At 50.4% G+C, this 21426-nt stretch overlaps 10 protein-coding genes across 10 annotated transcripts; 4 read left to right on the forward strand and 6 right to left on the reverse strand.

Annotated features, from left to right (window-relative positions):
- Window positions 1–77: 77 nt before the first annotated feature.
- On the reverse strand, window positions 78–2440 carry ACLA_044560 (putative Melibiase subfamily; the record flags this gene model as incomplete). Its single annotated transcript, XM_001275161.1, has 2 exons — window positions 78–2240; window positions 2330–2440. 2 exons carry the CDS (start codon window positions 2438–2440, stop codon window positions 78–80), a joined length of 2274 nt encoding a protein of 757 aa, XP_001275162.1.
- Window positions 2441–2446: 6 nt separating this feature from the next.
- ACLA_044570 (uncharacterized protein) lies at window positions 2447–4132 on the forward strand (the record flags this gene model as incomplete). The annotated part of the gene is made up of 1 exon (XM_001275162.1): window positions 2447–4132. The coding sequence occupies one exon, from the start codon at window positions 2447–2449 to the stop codon at window positions 4130–4132; it is 1686 nt and encodes a 561-aa protein (XP_001275163.1).
- Window positions 4133–4644: 512 nt separating this feature from the next.
- Window positions 4645–4889, reverse strand: ACLA_044580 (uncharacterized protein; the record flags this gene model as incomplete). Its single annotated transcript, XM_001275163.1, has 2 exons — window positions 4645–4719; window positions 4803–4889. The coding sequence occupies 2 exons, from the start codon at window positions 4887–4889 to the stop codon at window positions 4645–4647; spliced, it is 162 nt and encodes a 53-aa protein (XP_001275164.1).
- Window positions 4890–5951: 1062 nt separating this feature from the next.
- Window positions 5952–6304, forward strand: ACLA_044590 (uncharacterized protein; the record flags this gene model as incomplete). Its single annotated transcript, XM_001275164.1, has 2 exons — window positions 5952–6066; window positions 6126–6304. The coding sequence occupies 2 exons, from the start codon at window positions 5952–5954 to the stop codon at window positions 6302–6304; spliced, it is 294 nt and encodes a 97-aa protein (XP_001275165.1).
- A 772-nt stretch (window positions 6305–7076) lies between these two features.
- Window positions 7077–7889, reverse strand: ACLA_044600 (YoaK family protein; the record flags this gene model as incomplete). The annotated part of the gene is made up of 1 exon (XM_001275165.1): window positions 7077–7889. The coding sequence occupies one exon, from the start codon at window positions 7887–7889 to the stop codon at window positions 7077–7079; it is 813 nt and encodes a 270-aa protein (XP_001275166.1).
- Window positions 7890–8557: 668 nt separating this feature from the next.
- ACLA_044610 (PIG-L family deacetylase) lies at window positions 8558–9391 on the reverse strand (the record flags this gene model as incomplete). The annotated part of the gene is made up of 1 exon (XM_001275166.1): window positions 8558–9391. One exon carries the CDS (start codon window positions 9389–9391, stop codon window positions 8558–8560), a length of 834 nt encoding a protein of 277 aa, XP_001275167.1.
- A 622-nt stretch (window positions 9392–10013) lies between these two features.
- On the reverse strand, window positions 10014–12303 carry ACLA_044620 (alpha-galactosidase; the record flags this gene model as incomplete). Its single annotated transcript, XM_001275167.1, has 3 exons — window positions 10014–11562; window positions 11616–12222; window positions 12276–12303. The coding sequence occupies 3 exons, from the start codon at window positions 12301–12303 to the stop codon at window positions 10014–10016; spliced, it is 2184 nt and encodes a 727-aa protein (XP_001275168.1).
- A 579-nt stretch (window positions 12304–12882) lies between these two features.
- On the reverse strand, window positions 12883–14507 carry ACLA_044630 (putative C6 transcription factor; the record flags this gene model as incomplete). The annotated part of the gene is made up of 4 exons (XM_001275168.1): window positions 12883–13201; window positions 13257–13610; window positions 13664–14224; window positions 14404–14507. The coding sequence occupies 4 exons, from the start codon at window positions 14505–14507 to the stop codon at window positions 12883–12885; spliced, it is 1338 nt and encodes a 445-aa protein (XP_001275169.1).
- Window positions 14508–16072: 1565 nt separating this feature from the next.
- Window positions 16073–18241, forward strand: ACLA_044640 (CeGAL family transcription factor; the record flags this gene model as incomplete). Its single annotated transcript, XM_001275169.1, has 1 exon — window positions 16073–18241. The coding sequence occupies one exon, from the start codon at window positions 16073–16075 to the stop codon at window positions 18239–18241; it is 2169 nt and encodes a 722-aa protein (XP_001275170.1).
- A 1062-nt stretch (window positions 18242–19303) lies between these two features.
- ACLA_044650 (VOC family protein) lies at window positions 19304–20777 on the forward strand (the record flags this gene model as incomplete). The annotated part of the gene is made up of 2 exons (XM_001275170.1): window positions 19304–19500; window positions 20315–20777. 2 exons carry the CDS (start codon window positions 19304–19306, stop codon window positions 20775–20777), a joined length of 660 nt encoding a protein of 219 aa, XP_001275171.1.
- Between the last annotated feature and the right edge of the window lie 649 nt (window positions 20778–21426).

A 21426-nucleotide genomic window follows, 5' to 3' on the forward strand; every position in this document is an offset into this window, starting at 1 on the left:
GAAAAAACCGTTGGGAACGAGCATAGGTGGGAAAACATAGCAAAAGTGATATCGTATTCTCTTTCCTATGATGAGTTCTAATTGACCATCAACTTGATCAGACGAGCACCCAGCTCGGACGGAATTGTCACCACCAAGCAGCCCTCCGAAGCGACCCATTGAACCTCTGTAGCCAATGCGGAAGGATAGATGGTCTGGATTTGCATATCCTGACCCTGAAGGGCTCTTATGGGGAGCATCATGCTACCATCGCCGCCCCGTCTCCAAACCGCAACATAATAGCATCCGCTGTCTTGACCTTCTGCCGTCTGTGCAGACATCCCTAGGGAAACCCAGTCGTCATGCCAGTGAGGCAGCCCAAGAGGCCAGAACGGAATTGCTGTCTTGAGATCGGCACGGATCACCTTATATACATCCATGCCTTCTTTGATCAAAGCAAACTGATGCGGCTGGAGAAGATCCAATCTTCCACTGAGATGCACGCGACCAAGTAGTGAATTCACCACTGTCATTGCATTGAGCTCGTCGTCCCATACCGGCTGTGGATATGCCCATACCGCACCTTGCTCTGGAGCGACAGCAGTGGGAAGGGCCGATACAATGGCGGGATACCGTTCGGGATCTTGTTGGTCGCTAGATGATTGCAACGCGTGCACGGCCAACATGGCATAGTCCATTCGCTGAGCACCACTCGAACAGTTCTCAATTACCAAGTGGGGATATTGATCATGCAGCTCGTTCACCCATTTGAGATAGGCACGATTGTGCTCGAGCTGCCCTGATCCAGAACTCGAGCAGTTGACATCTGTACCTTGGGTCACGTCAATATTGTAGTCAAATTTGAAATATCCCACGCCATACTCGGTAACCAACCGATGGATGACATTGCTCATGTGTTTTCGTACAGCGGAATTTCGGTAGTCTAGCTGAAACCGGTCTTTTTCCACGATGCGATGGCCGTCTCGTTGGAAAAACCCTTCGTCCGGGAGTTGGTTCGCGACCACACTGCGCACCCCAATCACTTCTGGCTCAAGCCATAATCCCGGGACGAGACCCTTTTGTTCGATTCTCGCCAGGAGTTCTTGAAACCCCGAGGGGAAGCGCTTTTTGGAAGGCTCCCACTGCCCGACGTCGTCCCACCATCCGGAATCATCGGCATACCAACCCGCATCAATGACAAAGTATTCGGCGCCTGCCTGAACGACTGGATCTAGAAGAGCCAGTATCTTGTCCTCGGTTGGATCGCCCATTAGACAATTCATGTAGTCGTTGAATATGATGGGTAGCCGCTCATTGTCGCAATGCTTGCGCCGCATGTGCCGTCGATATCGCGTTATAGCGGAAAAGGCTTTCTGATAATCGTCGTGCACGTGGCAAAGAGCCACAGCGACTGTGGTAAATTGCTCTCCCGGCGCGAGTCGTTGCCTCCAGTCGTGGTCAGTCTCTACGGGGCCTCCCGCGGCAAGATAGATGTTGTCCTTCCAGTCACCAATCTCCCATCGCCAAGAGCCATTGTTTTCAATTTGCCACAACCAGCTATCTTTTTCATCATTTCGCTTCAACAGTCCCATGGGCAAATGCCCCTCTGTGGAAAAGGTACCACGATTGGAGACAGAGTAATGCCCCAGAGTGCCCCAATGATACTCCGGGCGGCCGTAGACACCATAGTCATCGATACCCAGACTCGGTAGGTCATGCTCTCCCCACTGTGCTTCTCGAAACCACGAGTTTGTGGGAACAGAGAGCTTGTACTCATGCCACCATCTGTTCGAGCCGGCCGACAATCCACCAAGAACGAGGGACGACAGCTGTGTGACAACAATGTCCTTGTCGCCGCCGTTTTGAATTGTAGCAGTGGCACGGAGCACAGGAAACCCATGATAAATTGTCAGATGGGATGTCACTGTCGCTCCGGTCACATCATCGAGCAATCGAACGTGAAGGGTCCGACTATCCGGGCGATTTTCGAACTCATGAGACTGATATCGCAAACGAGAGCCAACATAACTTCCTACCAGGCTCTTAGAGGACTTGTTTCTCGCTGTTCCCTCCCCGGCTAGTCGTGCCTCCAACAGGTAGCAATATGAATTGCTGAAATTGGGAGAAGATGGGGTCGGCGAGATTGCAGGAAGCGGAAGCACCTCTTGTAGATATGCTGCTCCGTCCTTGTCAATGAGAACAGTGACCCGAATGCAAGTATTTTCGAGGGTGATGGTTTGGGACCGCATATCGTATTCTATCTGTCATCATGCAAGCGTCGCTCAAGAAAGAAAAGCCAGACGGGAAGTGACGAGACCTACATATCTAGCGGAGGGGCAAAGCGGCTAACACCTAAATTGTACGGAGTAGAGCCCGTGCCATGCTGCACCAATGATGGGTGTTTAGTTGAGTATAGATATCCCAGACCCCACCATTCCTTGGCGACGGCCTCGTTCCCCATGGCGAGATGAGTTCGTTCGCCTGCGAAGAGAAGCCAGCAGCACCCGGAAAAGGTGGTCTGCTCGTGAATGGTCGCTCAACGTGGAGAACCTCGAAAGGGATCTGTGACCTACCGCCAACCGTCTTGCCCAAGCAGCTTCTCTTAGCTGTTGGGAGCCGATTAAGCGTGAGGTTGTCTGAAGATGCACCGCTTGCGGAGTGGCCTGGTGTCAAGGGGCTTGAGGGTTACGACAATGGAAACTATCTAGCGGTCCTCTACTTTGCATGGGCCTATATCCTCTCTGCTCGATGCGTTGAGTTGCTTAGTCCCTCGGCGGACCACGAAAGTCAGATGGACTATGATGCACCGGGGATATCTAGCGCAGCACCACAACCGGACGAGCGACCTGCCATCCAGATCGACCTTGGGGAGGAGGTCTCTACTGAAGAGGCTCTCTGGTGGCGCACCATACTCTCGTCTGATGACTGCTGGGGTGCGACGACCAAGTATAATGGTCAAGTATACTTCTCACCGTGGTCAGTTTCGGCAAAGGATGTCGGATTAACCGTGTCATCCAAATTATCCGTGGTCAGCGAGTCATCGCCGCCATCATCAGTTGTCGCCCTGGGATACCTCACGCGTTTCTGCGAGCACTATCGGTTATATGCCCAATGTTCAGTCGCACTCACTGAAGTACTCTACATTCCATTTCTATGGGGCAAAGCGATTTCCCTTCCCTTTCCAAAACAGCTTTCCGGGGCGGAACTAACGGCAAGTTTTGGTCATGTCTCTCTCACGACTATCAATGATCTTCTTGAGACCCATAAAGAACTGCTCCCTAAGTACATGACCTTGAGTTCTAACCCTTGGGGACTCCGCTCTCTTCTGTGCAGTACCTTCTTCAATCCTAATATTGAGTGTAATCTTGTCAGCGCTTGGTTAAACCCGGCGTTTGCAGTGCTTAACTCGATCTCTCCAACGAACCCGGCCTCAATAGCTGCTTTACTTTCCAAGCGACAGCCTCAACTCGGAATACTTTGGCTTGGAGCAGTTTGCTTGAATGTAGTCAAACCTGTCCTGCGGGATATACATATAGGAATGGTCGCACTAGATCTTCCAGCTTCTGCATGGACGGGGGTACCACAGACTTTTCTAACTTCTCAAACTCAACACGTCAATGGTGAATCCATACGCCGCGATGATGAATGTCGTTTATTGTTCATTACAGCCGCCGAAGGCCATGACCGGCCTCCAATATGGCCCTGGAAGCCCTTCGGCGCGACGCAATTATGCGACACAGAGCTGACGGTTCGAGAGCACGCTCAATGTGCCGCTACGCATTGCCTAGAATACCAATCCTGGGAATGGCTCTTGTCAAATGATGGTGCAATTCAAGACTTTGGAAAGGGAGACAAAAGGCAGATCGATGACCAAACCTCATCTTCCACCACCAAAAGGGAATCCGCCACGCCCAGGCATTTTAACTATGATCTCCTCTCGCAATCTTTGTCTGAAGTCGCCACGCGTGGGATTTTCCAATGGTTAAGATCAACGGGATATCCTCCGAACGAACGATCGATATATCAACATTCTTGGATTGATATCGACGGCACTGATGACGAGGAGCCTGATGATGCGGAGTCAGAATTGGGAAGAGAGTGCAGCGCAAAGGAACAGAAAGTCGAGAGTTGGTTGGACGGCATTGACTATTGAGGGATGTCCTTGCTGTGCTGGCGCTGAGCTGAGACTACTACTAATGAGTCATTACATGAGGTTGCCTCTTTTGGGATCAACGCTTCGACATTCTATTGGATCGTCGAGACTTCTTTGAGAGTGGGTGCTAACTGCTAAGTGCTGATCACAGGAGTGATAGCAATTTCTGTAGGCTGTATCACATCCTAGCGCTTACCCCCGGGATTGATTTTCGAGGCTGAGGTTTTTGGTTCGTCTCGGGGATTATTATTGGCTAGGTTATCGATTGGGCCATTACAGAGTACAATAATAGGTAAGGACGAGTTGACTTCACGCGAGACAAGGAGACAAGCCGATGGCGCCAGCAGCATCAGAACCATGCAGAACGTAGCTAAGATTTTCTTCAAGCTTTCTTCAAACAACCGCTCAACGGCTCAACCGCGCCGTTTCCATTGCAGTTCTCTGCAGACGAGGTTGCTTTAATTAATGAGGATGCTTCTGGCGCAATCGGAGGGATGGAATTAATGCAGAGCCTAGGGCAATCGCTGGACCATATGTGGCCTGACAGAGGTGTTGTACGGCCAGAGCAATACGATGAAGTAAACAAGCTTCTAAAGCAAGCAAAGGTGGAGCTGATTAACCGGCTAGCACATTCTGAAAAGAAGCATGGTCATTCGATAGCTGGACCAACAATGCATTTTTCGCCTAATGGGTACAGCCTCCGTGTTCCGAAATGAGGGGGCGGGTTGAAAAGCAACGGTCTAACGCCAGACGCCATGGTGGGAAATATGCTGGGTTGAGTCTCGAAACAAATCCAACACGGAGAGGATTCCAGCAGACCCTGGGTACAGGAACAGTGGGGGAAAATGGGACGCCCAGAGGACAAAACAGAGCCCTGGACGGTATTTGTCTCTGGACTTTGAACATGTCGCCGGCCGGGCTTCAAATTTCAGTTTTCTTGACTATCGACCTTGCAGGGGAATTAAATCCCTGCCAGTGAACCTCGGACCGAATTCCTCCTCGATCCGTTCCCATTGAAGCTTTTTGTGCATCAATTCACGGAGAAGCTTGTCTTCGGCATCCGATTAGCCCGTTGGCAGCGGGGGAATGAATGAGATGCGCAAGAGCCTCTGGCAGCAAGATGTGGTAGATCTGTACCTTTATGGGTAGGGATCGCCTCGGGGAGAGGACCACGCAGGCGGCTGATCTTAGTGTGTTGATGCTGGGGTAATTGCTGACAGCGCTGAGTGATCTCTGAATCTCAGGAATACAGTTGACAATTTGACATGCTAATGAAGGTGGGATTCCATCATGAGAGACTCACAAGGCTAAGGTACTATATACCCGTTACTTTTGGGTCTTCTGCCCATCTGTTGTCCTGAGTACTGACAAGTCATAGGAAGTCCTCTCCAGTATCAACTCAATGCTTTTGTATATATCAGATATGTCTCAGAAGGTTACACTGCATCAAGGATATGGGTTCAGAATCTAGAAGTGGACCCTTTGAACACCAGTGCATACGAACAACAAAAATGCCTCACCTCTTCATGCACAACAAATGGCTAGTAAGGGCGTCAGGCGTCCAACTAGGCGGTGCTACAATGCATCAATGAGTCCTTGGTTGCTGAATGAATATGGGGGCATACAACTTGATCAACATTGAAGTTGGAGAGCCTCAGGTCAGGGTATAAGAAGGAGGACAAATCCAGCGCTATCCTGAGTCTTTATCCCATTCCCAACTCATTCTCAATTCAGCAGTATCTCACTCTGGTTTGAATCCTGATCCCGATCAACCTCTCTACAAGATCTCCATCTCTTGTACATTCATATAACCGGCATCATGGTCAAGGTCGCCATTCTCCCTCTCACTCTTCTTGCTGCACTGGCTCCCTTTGCCGCCGCAGACAACTGCAAGACTGGGCTGAACTACTGTGGTTACAACCTCTTGAACATCGGTATGTGAACTTGACACTCCGGCCCAGACTTATTAAACCTAATGAGGTATTCTTGATAGGTAACTACGGAGCCCAGGTCAATGAGGCCCTTGTGGCTGCCCATCAGTCCACGGATGATGGCCATATCCGTGAATCTCTCTTCCAGTGCAATGGTGGCAGCAACGGTGATATCACCTTTATCACCTACTGCGGTGGTGGCTGCAGGGACGGTGGCTCTGGCCGCAGTGACTACTGCTGAAGAGTTGGCTGCACATTGCTATCTTGATTCATAACTGAAGGTGTGATATGGATATGGATGTTATACTTTGATCTCTCTGCATTGGTCATATTCAACATATGATACCGTGCAAAGACGTAGTTTGGGGGTGAAAGCACTATCTTATGATTAAGTTAGGTTGCTCCATGTCACATAGATAAAGCATGCCATGATAGGAGCATGATATTTGTATTAGTTCCTGGTTTGCCATCCTGTGTATGTGAGAAATGCAAGCTTTTTAAGTCAGAGGTCAAGTAGCAGAAGAACTCCAGAGCTATCGTTTGAATCTAGGACAGCTCGCGTCGTTCAAAACTCCCTTACTGAATGGTAGCAACCAATAAAGGATAGTCTCAAGGCAGAATAGCCAAAATCATCCACGCAGGCCAAGGCACACGTAAGGTTTACAGTACTGGCTTCTGTTGGTGAACACAGCTGGATCAGGATTGGCAATCATTCCTTTGGCGCACAATACTTACCTCTGTTTCATTCTCGTACAGACTTCCTGGCAGTGCCACCGCATAGCTATCTCACATCAACACTGTAATATGAATTATCCTTTCCAGACCATGGGGCCTCTATAAGTCTGGCCATCCACCCAGGTTTCCCTCGGCAGGTCCACAATGTTTGCATCGCAGTTCACGTAGCCCCCCAGAGAATGCCGAGAGGTGTAGACCTTCATCTGAAAAGTGACTCTCTCTTATATTTACATTTGGATCGAAGTGGTGATATATGTCAATAGTAAAGATAGTCATGTTCAGAGATCGTCCGCATGCTCCCCTTTCCATCCCAGCCAGGCAACAGCAATGAGCCCTTTGAACAGGACAGCCATCCACAGCGCCCCCATCAATCCAATCTCGCTCTTTGCCCACAAGCCCCCAAGAATCGTCCCCAGAACCAAGCAAATGACTGCTCCGGCGCGTCTTCTCTGCTCAACACCACCCAGTGAGGGGAACGCGGGATTGGAGAAGAAGTCACAATAGACACTGGTGAGTACCACGCTAGTCAAGCCGTTGAGCTTCAGGACACGACTCGTGACAGCCTGTCCGCTGCTCTGGAACGCCACCAGAGCTTGAGGCAGAATGACTTTCCAGCTCAACGCGGAGTCGCGGGACGGACGGTGGACGGTGACAATGGTGGCAGCAGCCGCTACACACAGCATCTGAATCGTAAATGAAGCGCAGAGAACCCAGCGTTGCCGGGAGATTACCCAGCGATGGTATAGAGCGAAGCAGTACGATCCTAGGCAGAAACTGAAGATGCTGACTCCAGCTTTTATCCAGCGGGTGCCCTCGTCCAGTCCGATCAAGCCTAGGCCCAAATAGACAGTATTGCCGGTCTGCATGCTCACGAAGGAGCCCCAGATAAATACGGCGGAGGAGTCAAGCAGACCAGTGATGATGTAGCAGAACAGGAGCAGGAGATCTCCATAGCGGGGGTTGATGTCTGTGCTGAGATACGCCGAAATTTGCTGGAGACGCGACTTGACGGGAGGGCGATTGTTGCCTGCTCCAAATAGCCAGTCTGTCTCCTGAAATACAGGACGAGAGGGATTATTTTCAGATGTCATTGCAATTGACGAGTCTATGTTCAACTTGACTGGGGGATGGTGAAAGGAAATTACTAGAGGAACGCGTGTTGGGTGGTGGATCTCGGCGCTGGGGAACAATGACGTCCCTGTCCGACTGTAGACTGTCAATCAATCAATATCAAAATCTCGTAGAGTTGTCATGGAGCTCGATGAACATCCATTGAGATACCTATTCAGTAATATAAAGGCACGATCCTCCTTTCTGGTGCTGAAACTTCATAGGGCGAACTTGAGGCGAGATACGATTACGCCTCAGGCATCAAGGCAACCAGCAATCAATCTTGACGCGTCCAAAGTAAACATCGCCAGATTCATCGCCATCACACCTAAATTCGCGTTCTGTCTTATATTTATCGGCGTTAAATGACAGAACTAGTGCATGGAGAACAAGTGCAGGTGAGCGTCTGCTAAATACTTGCCTGGGGCTCAAGACCAAGCCTAGGGATGCATAGATATATATAATGGAACACGGAGCAAAATGGTCGATTGACAGCTTTCATTACATTGCTTAACATATATTGGCCGAAATTCATCACGTACACATACAAGCCATCAGCACATACATAGTCTTGGTTCATCGTAATCTCGATTCAGTGGTAGCGCGATCCCTGCTAGAACCGTGACCTCCCCCCCTGTCACGGCCGATTTCAGGTATAGTTGGCAATATACTGCCTGGTCAACCACAGCTCATACTCCTTGCCCACGCACGATTGATCTGAGGCACACACTAATGAGTCATAGTTGCCGTAGGTGTAGAAGGCAGCCTTCTTTGCATCGAGGTCCTTTCCTGCCACATTGGCCGGTTCGTTCTTGATCGGATACCCCCGGTACGCCATGACATCTCCTAGGAACCTGGACGGCTTGGCCGACTCGTTAGCGAACAGTCCTGCCGCGGTGTGGTCGCTGTGGTCCCCAGTGCCGTAACCGTGGATGAAGTCGAGTGAATTGATACTGTCCGGGTTGAAGTCGTTGATGATCTGAGTCAGGGCGTTGAGCAACTCAGCGCGCGTGTACCTCGTGCCAGACTCATCGATTGTTCTAATAGACGGGATCTTGTCTTTCCATAATTTCTCCAGTGTCTCGTGGCCAGTGGTGCCGAAGCCATCGCCGTCCACGCTGCCGTCTGGCATATGCATGAAGGCAATGGAGATTGGACGATCGCGTAGCGTGTATAGGGGGATGTCTTTGCCCTGCACGCCAGCATCGGATTCATCCCAATGACTGGGAACGCCGGCCATGGCTGCATAGGCCTCAAGAGCGCCAGTTTGGCGGGAGGTCCAGTAAGTTGAATCCTTCCCTGCATCACCAGCCGTCAGATAGACGGTGCGGACACGCCGGCCAGCGGTGATGTCGTGGATGATCTGTGGGTTCTGGAAGAGGAGATCATCGTCTTGATGCGCGACGATGTTGAGGGTCTGTGTTGCGGTTAGGCTGGATAGGCCCAGAAGGGTGACGGCACTGAGCAGAGTATAGGACCGCATGATAGACTGCTAGGAACGAGGATATGGAATCAGGGCAGCTGAAACATATGTCTCGCTCGAGGCATGTAGGAGACTTTGGTCATAGTTATATGATTTTCAGCTTCGCGTGCTGTTGTTCATCCTGCCAGTCTTTTTGTTTATCAAGTGATGGGCTAGCATTCTTCATCTGCCTTGACATTCCACGATCAATTCCCTCGTCCTATAGCTAGCTCGAGCCATAATCGTCAACTTATCCCTTGCTTAATTAGCAGTCGGATACTCCTGACGGCTTGGCTAATGACCTGAGCTAATGCTTGGGCCAGAGAATACCAAACGATCGCGTCTATTTTTGCTGTTTCCTGCAGAACTGCTCGGATCATACACAGTGGCTCTCGAAGAGACATGACGACATTCACAGTTGCCGCTTCTTTACCACCACTTATCCGTACTCATGAAAGGATAGGGTGCTAGTTTTTATTCCTCTACTATGAATCTTGTACGCACCCCGTTCGAATCTATCACATGCAGTTGAAAGATGGCTAATGAGAAGGTACTGGCCAAGCCTAGAACGAATGCCCCTGCATTGTGGTAAACATTCTCTTCCTCCCTGTTCCAAGATAATCTGCCCTGTACCACCTGTTGATCATGGGCTCGTCTTTTCCAAGAGGATAACCTTGCTCGCATAATCCGCATCGAAGGAATACTGTAGGCCAAGGTTCATTAGCATCGCCCCGGAGTAGGGTCCTTTTCCATCCACGCGATACATGGCTTCAGGATCCAGCCCTTGCAGTCTCACCCGCGGCAAGGTGTGGTTGACATTCGGGCCCATCTGGAAGAAGAACAGCACAGCCTGTGCCCCATCTGCTGATATAAAGAGCGCTGCCGGCCAGTTAGATTCCTCAGGTAGACTTAACCGCCACATATCCCCCTTGAGGATAATAGGATTTATCTTTTCTGAGAGTGCGATTAGCTCCGGCACTGCTGCTTTCTCTTCGGGAAGCATCTTCACAGGGTCGAGCTCAAGGCCAAAGGATCCGCCCATCATGGCGACGTGAGCACGGAAGGTGAGGGGAATGGTGCGTCCTGTCTGGTGATTAGGGACTGCAGAGACGTGCGCACCCATTGCACTTGCCGGATACACGAGGGAGGTCCCCATTTGAATAAAGATACGCTCCACAGCGTCGGTGTCATCAGATGTCCAGACTTGAGGGAAGTACTGAAGGATTCCTGGATCGAAGCGACCGCCACCCGAGGCACATCCCTCCCAGAGAATGTCGGGAAAGCGTGAAGTCAGCACATCAAACACGCGGTACATGCCCAGCATGTAGGCGTGGACTGCACATGGGGAGGGGGTCTCATTAACGGCACGGTTGTGATCCCATTTGACGTAGCTTATGTCTGCGCTGTCGAGAATCTTGGAAATGGACTCGATGATAAACTCTTGCACCTCAGATAGGGCGAGATTGAGCACGAGTTGGTTTCGTTGTTCGGTGCGTGGGTATGAGCCTGCGTGGAGGACCCAGTCCGGGTGTTCATGGTACAGGCTTGAGTCCGGGTTGACCATCTCAGGCTCGACCCAGATGCCGAAGCGCAAATTCTTGGAGGAATTGGCAACGTTCAAGGCTGTGATGTCCTTAACTAGAGGAGCCAGGCCGTTAGGAAATCTCTCTGGATTGGGTACCCAGTCTCCTAGGCCCGCCGCGTCAGAGACTCGAGGATACTTGTCGCCGAACCACCCATCATCCATGACAAAGAGTTTAACCCCTAGTGCAGCGGATTCCTGTGCCATGTGATACATGTTATCCTGGTTGATATTGAAGTAGAGACCCTCCCAGCTGTTAAGTAAAACAGGACGATCAGCTGTGGCAAATTTACTCTTCATGAGGTGTTCGCGGTACAGCCGGTGTAGAGATCGTGACATGCCTCCTAACCCGTCTGAGGAGTACACAGCAACACACTCGGGAGAGGTGAGCGTTTCGCCAGGACTCAGAGGCCAGGAAAGTTGATCAGGATGGAATCCGAGTGAAACACGAGTCAAACCCTGCGATCCCTTCTCAACATTAGCAGCAAATGAGCCAGTGTAGACAAGTGAGAAGCCCCATGCCTCTCCTTGGGACTCCGTGGTCGAGGGATGTGCGAGGGCGACAAAGGGATTATGGAGATGAGACGAGAAGCCAGTGGTACTTCCGAATCTGTCGATGACATTAGTGTCCATTCAGTACAAGAGATAGAAGCAGCTGCGTACCCCTGCAGCCCGTAGTCGACCTTGCGCCGTTGCCGGTGTGCTTCCCTGGCCCAGTCTCCCCTAAGTCCGATCATGTCGAAGTCCTCACAAGGCAGGTCTACGCTCAGACTGGCCAAACTTTCAACTGATATTTTCCCTTTGCCCTTGTTCGTAACACTTACACTGCGTACAATAGCATCGTACCTGGGAAAGACGGAGTATGTCAAGTTTGCAGCCACCTCGCTGTACTTGTCGTACAAATGCACTACCAATGTCGACACATCCTTTTCTGCACCAAATGTCGCCGGTAGTCCAGGCAGCTTGGGCTTTCCCGTCGACATTGTATGGGATTGATATTGAAATGCTGACACGGTGTGACCTTGAGACTGGCGGATCCGAATGGCCGGCACGCGAAAATCTCCCCGTCCTTGATCCGGAAATTCACGCCGGACGCGGTCTGGCATACCGGTCCAGCCATTGATTATGGGAGATGGGTCATCGGGAATAGGACCGGTGATGCTTCCGCCAAAGTGATCTGAGTGAAGGTCGCCGGTGGTTTCATCAACGTGGAAGTGATAGGACACATTGTTGCCGTTGATGGCGAAGCATTTCCCGTCCACGGTGATGGCTGTGGAATATTAAGTTAAGAGGTATTCCTACTGTAAATTAGGATTGCCTCACCATCTGTGCGAGGAGTTTGCTGAGCCATGCTTTCTTGTTTATTAAATGCCCAAGCTGTGTTGATTATCGCCGCATTCCCCAGCGGCGTTTACATCTAATATATCCCCACAGCAAGACCCCGCGGGATCATGACCAGCCTGATTGTCAAGAGCTGTACAACGCGAATGATAGACCGAGTGGAGAATGAAATCAGATCAATTGCCTTGATGGATTTGATGGGCTTGGGTGGTGGTCCCCACAGACCGACTTAACCAGAACAGCCACGGGCATCTCCCCGTGAGTGCATGTATTGCGGCCGTGACATTGCGGGGCAGTCGCTGTTTGAATGTACCAGTTTTATGCCCACAATCATTGTGAAAGAACGTATCTGTTTTGACTGACAATGTCTCTGCACCACAGGGCTCCCATGACCATGACTCAGTAACGCGACACAGACCAGGGTCCAAGAGGTATAAATGCATTGAAGAAACCCAAAGTCCCTCGATTGCGATGCTTGCTACTGGGTCGCTAGAGACAAGGAATCCGGCGAGCTATTCCAACCAAGCCTTCGCAGATACTCATCTTGCAGGAGTTTGGATTAATGCTGATATTCGCCAAATTGTGGAAGTCACTCACCAGCAAGTTTCCACGTCTTTGTTGCGTAGCTAAGAACCCGACGGAAAGGTTCACTATCAAGCTGAAAACATCCCTCGAAGATAGGTGTAAGGTATTTGACTGCAATAGCAGCCTCTCCAACACACATGACGGCCGGCAGAGGTACCCACGGGATCTTCTTGGTAGCTTCCATCGCATCGAACTTGAAGCAGATGTCACTGACCATTTTGACGAAGGACGACAAGGCAAGATATGAGGCTTTAGCTTCTTCCGACGAGACCAATCCCCTGCTTCCCCGACTGAGTCGGTCCTGATGGAGCATGATGCCTGATCTGGTTGGCTTAGTTTCGATTGGAGACATAGGGCCATATAAGATAGGATACTCACGCTAAGCCTATGGCATTAGCTCCGCACAAAACAGCCCAGCTCCCTGGGGTTTGCGCAATCAGCTTGTTCATGAAGTACATCAAGGTGCGATCAAGCATTGAAAATTTCTCGGATGACCAGTCAATGTCACTCGATTGCCGCAGCATCTGTACTGGTCCAAGGATGCGGACTCCCTGGATCTCACGAGCGAAGTAGCAGAGTGGAATTTCTGCCGGAGTCGAAAAGGACGGAGGGTACTCGGGGGTGCTACTCCAGGTACTAAGAAGTGAATCATCAACCGGTATTCGAAAAGTGTCCCTAGGCTCTACCACTGCATGTGGTGCTATGAAGCCGGTGGCTACCTGATAGATCAAACTTCAACGAATAGTTTAGCTTCAATCATTCTCTTTCAGTAGCGATCGGCTCACCGGTCCAGCATGTATAACCCACACCATACTCGTCTTCGCTCCTCCGATTCAGAAAATCTGGTAAAATCATGGTGATTCACTCCATCGTCCAGATCTAACCGTTGAATATACCCAAGCCTAGCACAGTTTCCGATGCTCACAGAGGCTTCCTGGACCAAAGAACTTCCCAGTTCATATAATGTCAACAACAGTCCACCTTGTACGAGCTGTAATGAGGGTTCTCGAAGGAGTTGAAGATAAGCAAAGAGATACTTGGTGATCTGATAAATATTTGCCTGGTGACCATTCTGGGCCTTCATGCCGACAACCAGGGACACGGCTAGGAGAAGCATTGCGATATCAGCGCATGGCGAACTATGTAGCTGAGAAAGTCGATTGCGGAAACTCCTTTCAATGATAACTGGGAGCCATGGATGAATATGACAGAAATACTCCGATAAGATCGTATCTAGCGAAACAGACTGATCTGCCAGAGCAGTCATAGCCAGACCCACATAGTACCGATCCACATCTAGCTGACGGGAAGTGATATTGTTCCAATATGGTTGGATTGGTTGGAAGCTGCCTGGTAGCCAGAACTGATCCCGCGTCACCGGCACATGGAAGAGAAGAAAATCGGACAGTGAGATCTGAGGCCAGGTGACGCGTCCCGAGTTCCAGTCGTAAGTGCAACGTAATTTGAGTCGTGAAGCCTGTTAGTAAAAGGACCCAACAAGTAGGATAGAAGACGGGGAACACACTTAATGCATCGACTGCACGAAGGCAGTGTCTTGTCGCATTTCCGTTTCTGGCTGCGACAGTCTGCGCAGGCATTGGACGAGGATGTCTTGGTGGTGGACTCCATGCCAACTGGTGAACGACGAAGGTATGAATTGATCGGGAAAGTAGATGGGGTCTAAGCTGTGGGTACTGATTCGGGCGACGGACTACTTACTATTTCAGGCTTTCACAGCGGGTTTTGGTTGTTGGCGTTCACTATCTAGCTAGCTGGCCCGTAACCCCGCGGCTTACTCTGGCATAAATAGAATCTTGGCTTAGTCAGATGATCAGCTAGTCAGGGATGAGGCTCAAGAGAGACGCTGAAAAACAAATATGATATACACAAAGTGCGTCATCTAGAAATAGAGGCTCGGGAGTCTATCTACTAGTTGCTGTGCCTGTTCTGAGTGACTACTTCCACTTCCAGAGTCCTCAGGCTCATTGCACGGATACAGCCCAGTATCTGTCTGAGGGCTTATCTGTAAAATACTCCGCCGAACGGTAGAGGAAAAGGCCATGTTACTTGCTGTCTGAGCATCGAAACGCACACCAGGAGGCGTCCACGGTTGGTCCGACTGGCTGCTGACAGAAGCATTCGTCGGAATCGTATGCTCAGGTAGATCCAGAGGTCCAGGCAACGGTGTCTGAAAGAGGGGGCGTGTATTGCCTAAAATGTCTGCTTCCCCACGGTTTGATTCGGGTCTTTGGACAGGGTCAGCTGGGCAGCGTGCATGCGTGCTGGTACTATTGACCGTGAATTTGTCGCTCATTGATTCTAGCCACCGTTGCAATTCCATTGGCCCTCGCAAAGGATACTGCGACCATTCCTCCATCCGTGTAGACTTTGGCTTCGCGTCTTCTTCTATTTTCCGAGTTGCCACAATGAGGGGCGGGTTGGAGATCGACCGCAAGGTCAAGAGTGCTTCAAACAACGCCACCTCGGTGTCTGCAAGCCTTTTCTCCAGCTGGTTAACGTACCCTAGTGGCAGACCTCTTTCCAGACACCATCAACATCCTGGTTGAAGAGCGAAAGGCGATCCAAGTCATACCTCTTCCCGCTTTGTGGGTAACTGCATTTAGATGGATTCGACGAACATTGAAAGCAAACTGGACTGATGCGAATAAGTCAGCCTACTTGAGATGTCTTCATCCGGTCAAGTAGGAAATGGTTGACCTACAGTTTGCGATCGCACTGCCAAGCTGTGAGTTTCTTGTATTTTCCTATGGAGAGAACCAAATTTACCTTGCATTTTCTCTGTCTGCAGAGCTCACATGAGATTGGACTGATTGAATCTGCGTCTGAGCAGCTGTGTTAAATCTTGTGCTTAGACATAAGGTCCATTTTCCCACCGCTGTAGATCTCGCAGATCACTTGGAGGTGGGGACGGAATTGATAGAGACAAACCTGACGACATGTCCTCACCAAGCCCTCCAGGATTGCCTGAAAGTTGACCCAGTGAAGTTGAAGTGTGACAGCCAACTGTTGGATCTCCCCGCGGACTTGAATATATCCGGAAAGCACGTGATAGGAGGGAGTGGTGTCAGTTGATTAGTCATCGCCCGTGACTGTGTGTGTGTCTGTGGACACAGCAAACAGCCGAATTCAACCATCAACAACACCGACGATGGTTCTGATAAACTGCAGGGGATATGGCCTCACCTTTCTCCATCGTTACTGGCCCTGATGAAAGCTGTGTCTCGGGCTGGGAACGCGAGGGCCATGTTTCGAAACGTCGTAAGACAAAGCCGACCGGCACCCCACGACCCCCGCGAGAGATCGGGATAATGAGGGAGACCCAACGCGATGGTTCAGCGACCTTTCTTGGTAGCTCAAGTGGAATTCATTTCATCAGGACAGTACACAGTGCGTTTGTGCGCCGATCGGCAGACCTGCATAGGGCACGAATCACCAAGGAAGGCCTAGTACCTGGCGAGGACGACCAGTTGCAGAGATCTGCTAGTCACTCACGGCAGGTGGAAGAGCTGTGCTCCAACAATGAATTGGAATTGGACCCTGACTTGTGCTTTTCATTCGAAGACATGGTTCGATGGTCGCGGAGTTACTTCCAGAACTGGCACCCTATGTTTCCTTTTCTTCATGCCCCGGATATCCTGGAAATGATGGAAAGGGCGAGTGAGAGCGGATTAAAGTCTTTGAATCGGACCAGCCAGGCCATATTACGGTCCGTGTTCACTATATCGACTATCGACAAACGCCAGATCCAGCACTCGAGGATGACGGCGGACCTCGTGCCCGCTATACTTGTTTACCGAACTACGCAAGAGGCAATGGAGAGTATTCACGGCCTACTGCTTGAACCAGCGACAGTCACTTTACTTCAGACAGCTCTGAGTGTTCAGATCATGCTTCTGTCCCTTTTGCGGCTTAACGCAGCTTCTCGACTGGGAGGGCTGATCACTCGAGTAGTCTTTCATCTAGGCCTCCATCGCTGCCCCGCACGATACTCCTGCTTCGGTCCCAAAGATGTCGAGATGAGACGTCGTATCTTCTGGTCTGTGTATTGCTTGGAACGCTACCTTTCCCAGGCCCTTGGCACCCCTCTAACTATCCAGGATGATGATGTCGATGTGTGCTATCCAGGCAACGAGCGCCATGAAAAGACAGCGGTAGTGCCCCAAGTCCAGGTTATTCCCGTCAATCTGCGTCTATTGACCTATTTGGCGAAATTCTCCCGAGTCAGGGGGCTTATTTTGGAACTCCGAAACAAATCCACTATGCATAGCCATGATGATCCCTCCCAGGCTGCATATGTGGGTGGTGAGCTAGCCCAGTGGTGGAATGATGTGTACGATGATGTGTTTCCTATGGAAGAGCTGGTGGATCAGGAGGGAAAAAATGAGCCATCTCTCCCGTCCTACCACCGCCTCCTCCTCATTGTGCATCGGCACGAGGCTATCATAGCAATGCACCGACCCTTACTGGCTGGACCGAAATTTTCACCAGACTACAAATCGGCGTTGCAGACCTGTATTGAATCTTCGCGGTCCCTGTTAACTGCTCTGAAAAAGTACCTAGCAGCTCAACCGGCAGGGAATGAGGACACGGGCACTAGGAATCCAGGAGCTAGTCAATCCCCATTGAGCTGGTCCTCGTTTACCTGGGCGGTTTGGATGGCTTGCCTCATCATCATGTACGCGGCATCAGAAGGCGATTTCCCTAGTTCCGCCGCCTTGAAAAATGCCAAGCTTGGGATCTCCATCCTAGAAAACCTCTCCTTAAGAAGGAGTAGCTGGCCCGAGACCTGCATTGACGCTATCAGAGGCATGGAATTTGCTCTCAGTGCGAAGACAAACAGTGACTCTAGGCGACGTGAGCCAAGTCCCAACACAGTCATAGACAAAGAACAACGATCGTCTTATGCAAACCCTAATCAAACTTCTCCATATGAGCCGCTGGACACTTCTTGCCACGATCTTGATGTGTCGCACAGCACTCTCCGGATCACCCCCTCGACGCCAAACAATCACACTTCAGGCACCGAGATGGTCGCACCTCCCTTATCACAGGGCTTACTAAACTCCGAAGGTGGCCAATCAGGGTTGTCAAATGATCTGCTCAGTAATGACCGCATAAATGAGCATGGACGGGAATTAGCAGGACTCACGTCTCATCTTCCAGGGGAGGTGGATCTCACATCAGCCAACCTCATATTTGGGGAGATGATGATGCCCGATATCTATGAATCTATTGCCACCGAGCAGGGTCTTGGTCTCGCGGGCTCTGATCCTTCAACATTGACCCCTTTGTGGAGTATCGCAGATGGGCCTCTCAGGATTCATGAGAACTATACGTGCTAGTCAGCAGTTGGCTTCCTGGTAGCCTCTCGATCTCGTCTCAAGACCAATGCTCTCACACTCTCTCAAGCCAGTCCTTTCCTCCCAAGCAGTCAATCGTTTGAACACAGCGGCGAACAGCATATTCGGCAAACTTGAAGACGAACCTTCCGCTGAATTACCAGTTTCATCCTGATTGTGGGCGTTGTTAGAGTTCATCGTAACCTCGCAATATAACTAGAGCATTCTCGAGCAATGATTGTAGAAGCACCCAGCTTACCGAATGTGCTTATCCGGTGCGGTCAAGAATCTATACAATCGTGGAGGGGTTTTACCGCGGTTGACGGCTGACAAGGCCAATGCTGCGGCAACTGCTGGACGCTCGATATCACTCAACTCAACCAGTTCAAGACCTCCTTCAGGCCTTGCTTGGGTTTTGCGAGTATCGGTCTGGGGGTCACTGTTATGCTCATCAAATCAATAGGTACTCTTCCCAGCGCGGTAGAGTCAAATTTGACAAGCTCCATCATACTAAACAACTTGAGATTTGACTATTACAGGGCCAGTGAGTACCGATGAGATGTATTGGTCAGGATACCGCGGCATTTATTTTCATAAACAGATGCATTGGATTCCACAATCTGTATAGTTTACTCTCATTGCTCAAACACTGTTTGCTCACTGGCCAATTGTTTCCCCGCGTTGTCACCATGCCAACTAGACCCTTCACCATGGAAGCTTTGGATAGTCACTATATCAGGGACATAAGGAATAGGACTAGACTCAGCCCGCCAAATGCATTCATTTAGTTCTGTTCTCGGTGTTCCTATGTTCGAGATATCTTGTTTGAGGTCGTGGTGGTTGAACCGAAGCTCATAAGCTTTCCATATCCATGGAAGTTGTCAGCATCGTAGACGGATATGGCGATGGACGGTTTGGTTCGCCTCAATCCACCAATGAAGAGGGCTCGAAGAGATCATATCATATGATTGCTGCGTCATCTCGCCCTCCGCTGCGTTCTGTTAATAAAATGATGTGCATCACGACCTACTTCAGGCTTCTTCCCCACTACCGAAGACACTCACGATGTCAGAGCTGAAAGAAAGCGATAACCTAAACTCTGTTGTGTTTCTCTCGCGCATATCGACGTTGATTCAGACTGTCGCCGACAACCTGCGTGACAACCGACTGGACCGAAGAGCCATCCAGAAGCTGCTGCTTGAATACTCTGCCCGAGCCGAGTCTGACGGCCGACTGATCAACGCATCTCGACAAAGTCCGCAGTGCGTTGAGCACGGCATCTTTCTGGCATATTCACATGTAGAGCTACTCACATGGCTGGCTCGTAATAATTATACCATCCCTGCGACGACTGTGAGATGGTATAGCTGGCGGAAGCTAATATCGTCCAAGTACCGCCTGCCGCTATTTTCAGTCTCCTCGCAGGCGCTCCAACTGCAGGACCAGCTATCTAATATTGTGGTCAAAGCAGGGCTGTTATATACAGATCTTCGGGAAAATCAGGTATAATTGTTCGATTGCAGCTGTGGCTTTCTATTAACTGGAGTCTGGCACAGGTGGAGATCCCACCCGTAGCGATTGACTATCGAACGGTGACGCCTTGCAAATCACAAGGAACGCCCCCAGAAGGTATGGCCTGACGCTGGCTGTCTCGATCGGTAGCCTAGGCTTCTAACATGAGTGCAGCGTTGCATGACCTTCTTCGTCGTGGCAGGCAGGCAGAACAACAGATCTACGGAGGAAGGGTACTCTAATCATTATACCGGTGGAGGAATGTTGGGCCTTCTACCAATGATGTTATGTAGTTTTCAATTTTTGATATCCTTGCACTCAGTATAATCAAATTGAGAAATTTCTACCCTCTTTCTCTGCTTTCGTCAAGAAAATGAGACAACTTGTCCTGATTGATCATCTCGTATTCTGGCCAGGTCAGCTTACAAATTCCCCTTTGGACAAGTCCGCACACGTCAAGGTATTAAACTATCACGGCATCCCCCGTTGGTCTATCTCCAAAAAGAAATTGCGAGCAAGCCTACCGAATCCATTGTCCGAAATATTTTTGGTCACCATGTCTAGCCATCCGACGCCAGATAAACCAACCATCGCCTCAGCACCAGGATCAGGATGCTTCCCTGCCGCCACCTCCCACATCCGCATCGCTCGGCCTTGCAGAGACTTTGTCGCTGCTGAGCGCTTCTATGTCACAGGTCTCGGTTTGAAAGTTCTGTGGCGCAGCGGGCCGGCCCATGAGGTCGAGGGAGGACACGAATTGCTCATGCTGGGCTGGCCCGATGCGGCCTGGCATCTGGAGCTTGTCCTGGATCCAGCGGGCAAGAATCCCCCACGCCCAACCGAAGAGGATCTACTGGTTATTTATGTGGATGGATCGATTGACCCTGTCGTCGTTGAAAGATTAATTGAAGCGGGTGGGCGGAGGGTCCAACATCCTAATGAGTACTGGGAGAAATGGGGAGTGACGATCAAAGACCCAGACGGATATCTCTTGACTTTGTGCCAGAGAGCCTGGAAAAATGCCTAGGTTTGACTTGTGCAATGGCTAGCAACCCGGACACGTTGATTTTCTGTTTTTATAGGGAGATATCGTCCTACTGACGCCTGTGATATCTTTTCAATCTATACCCATCTTATAGCAGAATATACGGCCATATCGTATTTGTGATTTCGAAATGTTTCTACCCCGTTTGGGCAGCTCTCCAACAGCCACCTTTCTGATAGGTCTTGATAGGCAAACTCCTGTACAATGACTTGACTGCACATCAAAAGCTCCAGGATACTGTCTCATTGTTAGATGAGATCGAGAGAGAAAATTTCTTATCGTTGGCAAAGATGATGCTTTCATAGCTCCCCTAGGAGCGAAAGACAGCGACCGGACTGTTGAAGCATCCATTTCTCCAGCAAGAATAGACTCGATTCCTGGGATGGCCTCCCTCGACAACTGAAGAGCAACATCCTCGCATGGTTACAGAGTCATCCTCCCGCTCAGACATCTCCTTACCGTGACCTTGCCCCCGAGGCACAGTTGGCCGAGCTACCCGGAGAGGCACATGCATATCTTCATCCGACCTGGCTCTATTCGCGCAATCGACGAATGTATCGAACATGCTCCGGACTTGTGAGGCTGGGACCACAATTGATGCAGCCCGGGGATCAAGTTGTAGTGCTTCTTT

The sequence above is a fragment of the Aspergillus clavatus genome, genomic scaffold (genome assembly GCF_000002715.2).
Source record: "Aspergillus clavatus NRRL 1 1099423829792 genomic scaffold, whole genome shotgun sequence".
Taxonomy (NCBI): Eukaryota; Fungi; Ascomycota; class Eurotiomycetes; order Eurotiales; family Aspergillaceae; genus Aspergillus; species Aspergillus clavatus.